Source organism: Diorhabda carinulata, chromosome 1 (assembly GCF_026250575.1).
Source record: "Diorhabda carinulata isolate Delta chromosome 1, icDioCari1.1, whole genome shotgun sequence".
Lineage (NCBI taxonomy): Eukaryota > Metazoa > Arthropoda > Insecta > Coleoptera > Chrysomelidae > Diorhabda > Diorhabda carinulata.
The window spans coordinates 11662508-11670586 of NC_079460.1; the positions used below are offsets into that span (position 1 = coordinate 11662508).

General features: G+C 30.5%; 1 protein-coding gene across 1 annotated transcript; it reads right to left on the reverse strand.

Annotated features, from left to right (window-relative positions):
* Positions 1 to 1865: 1865 nt before the first annotated feature.
* Positions 1866 to 8079, reverse strand: LOC130894263 (integral membrane protein DGCR2/IDD-like). The gene is made up of 3 exons (XM_057800962.1): positions 7925 to 8079; positions 2271 to 2422; positions 1866 to 2146 (listed from the first exon to the last, which is right to left on the reverse strand). Exons 1-3 carry the CDS (start codon positions 7974 to 7976, stop codon positions 1943 to 1945), a joined length of 408 nt encoding a protein of 135 aa, XP_057656945.1. The 5' UTR covers positions 7977 to 8079; the 3' UTR covers positions 1866 to 1942.

Here is an 8079-nt window from a genome sequence, read left to right on the forward strand (position 1 = left end):
TAAATAAGGATACAAAAAGAATAAAATTTCAATATTCAGAAGAAAACCACAATAAATAACAAAATTATTATAAGTAAGAGTAAGAGGTAATAATTAGTATATAAGCAAAATTAAACCATTATGCAGCATGTCTGGAATTAAATATTATTATATATATTTATCAGTAGAATGAATGAGAATCATCAAAATTGGCGATTTCTAGTTTATGTCACTGGATCTACAAATGTTTAGTTTATAAAAAGTTTAAAATATGGATTTGGCTACTAAACCGCAAGAATTATTTAAATAGAAAATACATTAGACGAAAAACATAACATTTTAATTTTTATACTATTTTAACTGGTTTTGGATACTCTTTAGGTTTTAGTGAGTGCAATGATACAAAAGTACTGATCTGGTCCGAATCAGACCAGATTTGAATTATGTCACCCAACATAGGTTCCCATAAGAATATGCTGACGACACATATCCTACAGTTGATTTCCCTGACTCAACCAGTTTTTGTCTTAAAATGTTTATAATAGTAATAGTACATATTTTTAAAAAGCTACTTCGAGCTACCAAAATTATTATTGGCGCAGTCAGTAAGTTATTCGAGTTAGGCGTATCTAATGTGGTAATTTCGTTTTAACAATTGACTGAATATAGAAAAACATAGTTGGTTCGTTGTGAAAGTAGTTGTATAGGACTATCTACGAGTGACCTGTTAGGAATAAAGTGCTTGAAATAACTATATTCTTCTTGTAAGTACTTTTGAATGTCTGTCGAGAATGTATCACATATAATTAGAACAATAAACAGTAATTCTTCAATAGGTTGACATATTTGAAGAAATGTTATGTTAATTAATATTGCATTCACAAATTCGATGAGAATCTTAATGAATCAAACCGATACATTTCCATTAACCCAAGAAACATAAGAAACATTGTTGTTACGGCCAACTGCTGGCCCACTAAAGGAACTGCTGGGAAAGTGTCTGTATATGTTTAGTCCGAGTAAATATCTATCAGCTCTCTTTTGTAGTTTGAAGATCCGTTCAAATTGAGTCTCAATAAGGGTATAATAGTTTTTTAAGAAGGTGGATAAGTTCAGCTCTTCCCAAATATTTACTATATTGCTAATCCTGGTAGATTTCATAACAATTATTCATTAAATTCTCTTATTTCGAAACTCAGTGGTAACGCTAAGTTAGTTGTAAATGTTCATTTAATAACAAGTTGGCAAGATCTGAAAGAAAAATTTTTTACAAATGCTCAAGTATTCGGTAAAAACAACCAATAGCTAGAAACATTTTTGAACGAAATTTTAATAATAGATTTGCCTACGCCATAGAGCGCAAGCACTAGAAATACGTTTCGACCCAATCCAATGAGTGTAAATAATCAAACTTACTCAAATTAACAATCATTCGATTAATTAATGCAATCCAGATGGACTTTTATTTCAGAAGAATTGTATAAAACAGAGATTGACGAAAACTATGTTCGAGAAGCAACGTAATATTGTTTAGTATATTTTAAGTAATTTATAATAACTTATAACTGAGTTTGTATTTCTGGAACCGTTGGTAATATCCATACTGTACACACTGTTTACATCACCACTACACCAACACTTACAATTACACTGTCTGACGTGCGTTTCGATAACCTAAGATCTCTAAAGATGATAACTTGGTTATCGAAACGCGCGTCAGACAGTCTAATTGTGAGTTTTGGTGTGAAGGTATGTTTAGTATAATAATGTATGGTACAAATCTCTGGCAAATTTTTTCCCAAAGTATTATTTTGAACAATAATTATTTTTCACTTATGAAAAGAAACCTCTTACATATTAAAATAAATCAATTAGCTATATGTATCAATATTTATTAATTAAGTTTTTAATGAAAGATAAAAATCCAGAAAATGTTTATTTTTAGAAATATTTCTTAGTTTTCTTATCTAGTTAAATAAAATACAATGAAATATATACAAGACAAATATATATATATATATAAATTAGAATTGTTAGTTTGAATTGATGAATTTTTCCTTTGTTTTTTCTCTCTATAAGCTTGCAGCATTTTCGAAGCAGTATCACCAGGTGGATCTAAACATTCAAATTCACAGCATCTTTCACCAACACGGAATTTGTTACAAAACTGAAATTAAAATTATGTTTATTACTCTCATTGTTTCAAAATATTGAACCCTTTGCACAAGACTGTGTTAAACATGATTGATGTTACTTTGATGTATTAAATTAGGTATAGGAAACATTCTTACGTATGGTGGATCACAGTAAATAGCTTTGCACCACATAGGTTCACTGTGGTAACAGACACACATCGTACATACGGCAGGACCTGGTACATACAGAACACCATGTTCAATTGTTTGTCCTTGAAAATCAGTACAATCTTCTTCTATGGAATTCACTGTAAAAAATAATATAAGGAGAGTCAATTACCTTTCCAATTGTTTCCAATTTGGAATTGTTATATAATATAATACAATATAATGTATTATACATTGTATTGTACATAAATCTTCTTGATTTTAGGTCTTTTCAGTCTTTTCCAATCATTTTTAAAACACAGATAAAAGTTAACTTTTCCTCCTATTTCGGTCTTTATCAATATATGACTTGACATGGAAAATTTGCATAATTATATTAATCATTAGATCATCTACAATATGAAGATCGAAATAAAAATCTGATTTTAGCACAAAAAATTTTTTTCAATAACACTTTGTTAAGAATCTTGGTAGCTTTTATGTTTTTTTTTAATATCTTAACTTTTTCTTCAAACACAATAACCAGCTGTTGCTAACAAATTTGCAATTGGTCCACTCAAAATAGTTGCTCTGCAGATAATGCATAATGACAAAGACTCACATTTTAAAGCTAAATTTTTGATCATATATGGTGACTTAGTAATTGTGTGATTAAGTGTAGTGTATAGTAATAGTAAAAGTTGCGATCATTAAAATATATTTTTTTAGTTATGTACATATCAAAAATATGCAGCACCTATAAATAAAATTATTCATAGTTTCATTAAAATTTTAAAAATAGAACTATTAACTAGTAGAAATTTTATTCAAATTCTTTAGGTTTTTTCATTATTGACAGTTTTCTCATGGATAACTATCAAAAGACAAAAACTGCATTGAAAGAAGAAAATAAGTATCGAGAGGGCGGTCAATGATAAAAAAGACTTTGAGTCTAATTTAGAGTTTTATTTTATAAATTTAAATGGAGCTACGAATAATTAATTAATTGTTAATATTGTTTTATACATATTTTTACATTGTAAGTTTACCATAATTTACGAATACGTAAGTATTCGAAAGTTTGGAATATCTATTAAAAAACAGAACACTTTGGTGTTTAATTTGCCACACTTCAACTACGTAAACGTTCATAAACTATACTTCGTTGCAATTTTCGTGCAGTATGGGATACTTTCAAACTATCTCAAAAACTTTGGTCAATATTGCCAGACTTATGAGCATTGCCGGACTTATGCCGATTTTTCGAGTGTTGTCTGCGTTATGCCGACATTATTTTTGGTGTAGTTTCTATAATACTTTATTTTTCTATAATACTTTATTATAATATACAGGAGTAGACGTTTCATTACTGGATATATAAATTGGTTAATAATATACAATGTCATTCATAATTTATATTGTCATTGTCATTCATAGCAACAAGAATTAACAAACGCCATATTTATGTCAAATGTCATTTGGAATGTTGTGTTTCGAGCCCCATGAATTTGTAATTTTTGTAATTTCTAATATAGTTATACTTTCATACAATGTACATATTTTTACATATAATATATTTTTAGCCCCCGATGATCTTCTTAGTTGCCCATCAGGTACATACATACATATTAAAAAGACTACACTTTGATGTTTGATTGCTACAGTCTCAATAATATGTCGAGAGTTGAAACGTTTTATGTCAATTTTTAGGATGTACTACTATATTTTATCGTAATCAAAAATAGAGAAATGTTATCAACGATTTGTTTGTATTAAAATGAAATTACAATTAATTTCAAAAGCTTCCTAACGGTTAGAAAAGATGACCAAGGTAATTATACTTAATTTTTTATAATTCTTAGAATAAATTACTTGTGAAAAAAATCTTTGAAATATCATCAATATTTAATAAGAAAATCCTTATTATATTCAACTTCAAATGGACGGAATTAGATCTGAAAGTATCGACGGACTACTATGACCTATCCATTGGTTTGGATAATGTTTGTTCAGCCATTGCGTAAAGGTCTGGCAACTAACTGGAAAAGTAGATGTAATCGTTCATTAATTGGTAACTCCTAAATGGCATCCGATATATCGTTATTCAATATTGTTTCCGTTATTTAAATATTCCTATTAAACCTATTAAGGATACTTTTTCCAAACATTTTGGGTCTCTACCTTCTTACAACGTGTGCTAAAGTTTTGGTTTAAAAGGTTCTATTTTATTTGATTTGGGACATCGGTGAATGGTTTTAGATTCAAATTTATACCGACATTTCTAAAATTGGTAGTTCTATCATAATTATCTAGAAATTATTTGGAGCTATTAGTACCAAATATTTTATTTTAGAAATTCTCTGTCACTGATTTGTTATATTATTTATGAAGTTTCTAATAAGCAAAGGGTGACATTTTTCAAGATTTTTTAACATAGCTATATGAACATCAATTACGGTTACCATCTAAAATTATTTCTAGGATGTCCCAAAAGTAGTAGCAGATGAAACATACGATTTTCTAAATTGAACGCTTCATATTTGATAACATTTTTTAATTCTACATGGAAAGTTGATATAATATAATAAATAAGGTTTCACGTAACTAGGCCGTTCTTGAGATATTCGATTTATTGTGGAAATTAACAGTTGGCGTAGAAGTTTAATCACTGTTTATAATAGGGTGTTAAAGTATTGAAGGTTACTTCACTAAATTCAAACATCACTTACTTCATTACTATAAATGGACCACACTGTATATTTTCTTATCTATATCTATCATACTGCATAAAGATACCTTAAAATTATCTTCAATTGTTCTGAAGTTATAAACACTTCACCAAAAATAATATATTATGGAGGGCGGTATAATGCAGGCAATGCTCTCGAAATCGGCATAAGTTCGGCAACGCTCATAAGTCTGGCAATACTGTCGAAAAAGATTAAAACCAAGCAAGTTGTGACCCTGTCATGATAACACGTGCTCGTCGAGTAGACGCGTTTTCAGAATGAATAACCGGTACAAGTTCACGCTTCAAGAAAGAATTTTTTTGTTCTGTCTTATCTGCGTACGATGGCGGATGACGAAACTATGTTTACCGAATTTCAACAACAATTTCCGAACTTGCAGCTACCAAATCGTTCAACAGTGTGGACGACGTATCAGAAATTCTGCAGTGCGATTATCGGAAGAACTTCAAATATCCGATCGTTCCTTATGAAGAATGCTGAAACGCATGTACTATCAAGTTTACCGTCCGTATCTCCTCCACTTCACGAATATAATTTCGATTGGTGATTGGAATTTTGCGAGTGATACCTCGGATGCAGTCAGGATGACCTACAGTTTTAGCATTCCATTTTGTGGTCGGATGAAGTAGCCTTCAAGCTGATCGTGCATAACTGCGTGGACTGGAACCACCAAAAACATCACGTCTTCATTGAAGAAGAATTAAGCCTACCTGAGATATATGGGTGAGCAGGTATCCATGCGGGAGTTCTTGTGGATCCGTAATTTTCTGAGGCTCACATGACGGGTCAAAGTTATCAGAAAATGCTCGAAGATTTACATGGCAAAATGGACAACGATCCAACACTTGCGAACATCCGTCATTTCATGCGGGATGGAGCTTCGCTGCACTATGATTTCTTCTTATGGGGCCCTCTAAAAGACTGCGTTTTTACAAGAAGACCCATTTGAAACTTGTAGTAGATGCATTGATTAAGATGGGTATCACTTTGAACACTTACAGTTACCATTTTTCCGAATCTCTATTGTAATTTCTTTTAATAAATTCATTTTTACGCTGCATTTTTTCTCTTTGTTGCCTGACTTTGCCGACCTCTATATTTTTCTCCATAGTAATGTTCCATCTAGGTGCGTTATGTTAATTCTGGATATTAGGTATACTTTATAATTAGTATCATATATCATAGCTTTTATTTGACTTCTCTGAGATAATTTTATTAAATAGTGAAACAGTTGAATGAATAACAAAAACAGGATTACAACAGTTGCTCGAATTGTATATCATTAGTTTTTTAACCGAAGATACTTTGCATGGAAACAATACATTCTAACAATGGTTTATGAGGCTACTGAAATTGAAAAAATTGAATTTCAGTAGGGAAGATGGTTAACGACTCTTCAGTATTTGGGATCCGGTGATTTTTAAATCATTACATATTATAAAACTAAGTCCTCCGTTGCATCGTGATAAATTCAAATTCGACTGCACAGATTTTTATTATCACCAATAGATAGAGAGATTAATCAGGGAGGAGGAATAACAGTGTCATTCATTTCTGCGTTTGTAAAGGAACATATAAGAAACAGATATAAAAAAGGAAATAACAAGTGGGAACAATAGGTCCATCTCCTCTAAGGGCCATTTCTCGGAAGTATTCAATCCTGAATCAAACGTTAGCAAAGCAGAAGCTTACTCCATTACTGAATAGAAAAGCTAAATAGTTGGCTATTCAGCTGTGTACCGGATATAACTAGCGCTCTAAACGAACGAGTTTTTTGTTTTTGTTCTCTACTTTAGTTAGTTTTCTATTTTTTTCAAAGGGTTTATGTTTGATGAATAATTTACTCGAGTCCGTTGACGTTTCAAGTTAAAGCTGTAATTGATTGAAGTCATGATTCATGTGATCTCGGAAAACGTATAACATATGAGTATATTTTTAAATAGAATCAATAAATTTATTTCTTTGTAATAATTTTACTTCAACACGCCGATAACGCCATGCGGCCGTCGCCGCTCTTCAAAGAATGATCGACGCACATATCGAATGCATAATATAATTACTACCGAATTCAATATGAAGAAAATTCAAGATGTATCTTTCAGCAGGTTAATTGTATTTTGGGACGCTGAAGGCATAATTACAGTAGGAGGAAGCTTTGAATTAGTTGAACTTCCACCATATTATCCAGATTTGGTCCTCAGTGGCTGTTACAAAAACTTACCACCTACGTGGTAAATGATTTTCTTCGGATAATGAAGATTCTACGATATTTCTTTCGAGTTGCATTAGAAATGCTAGAACGGCGATGGGAAAAATGTGTCAACCAATAAAAAATAAAGATGATATCTCAGCCAATTTTGTATTTTAGTGTAATATCAATTTGATGTTTTTATATGAATCATTTTTTTTATTTCATCCAGTTTTATAAATTTTTCTTAGAGTTATTGATATATTAGATAGAACATCATAAAAATTAATTTCATTCCATTGCATTCTGATTCTTCGCTTGTTTGAAATTCCTAATTTGTCTAAGAATGTTTGGAAACAGTGGAATGATGCAATGAATATTTAGTAGAAATAATTTTTGAGTTTGATCATTTTTCTCTCAAATTATCTTTCATCTTGAATAAATATATGTTGAGTTATTGGCACTACCAGAAGAACTCTTTAATTATATAGAGAAATTGATAGATAGACAGTAATAAGCAAAACTATAAGTTTATAATTACTGCAATGAAAAAAAAATCGATATTTTGGTGCATGCATGTAGGTATAATGTCAACGTACAATTGTGTTAATGTTAATGGAAATGGCCTTTTTAGTAGCGCCCGGCTTGTACAAATTTTTGAAAAATAGTAATGAAAAACAAGATTGTTGTTTAATCAATGATCGTAAAGATGTATTTTGACTTACCCAAGTGTTTCGCGGTATAACATAAACAAAAAAATATAATGTACCAATTCATATTGACTAGTGAGGTATATAAAATAAAATAAATCCAACACAATAACGAGTTAATACTCCATTATTACATTATTGTAATAGTTCAAGTTCGTAGACAAGTACAA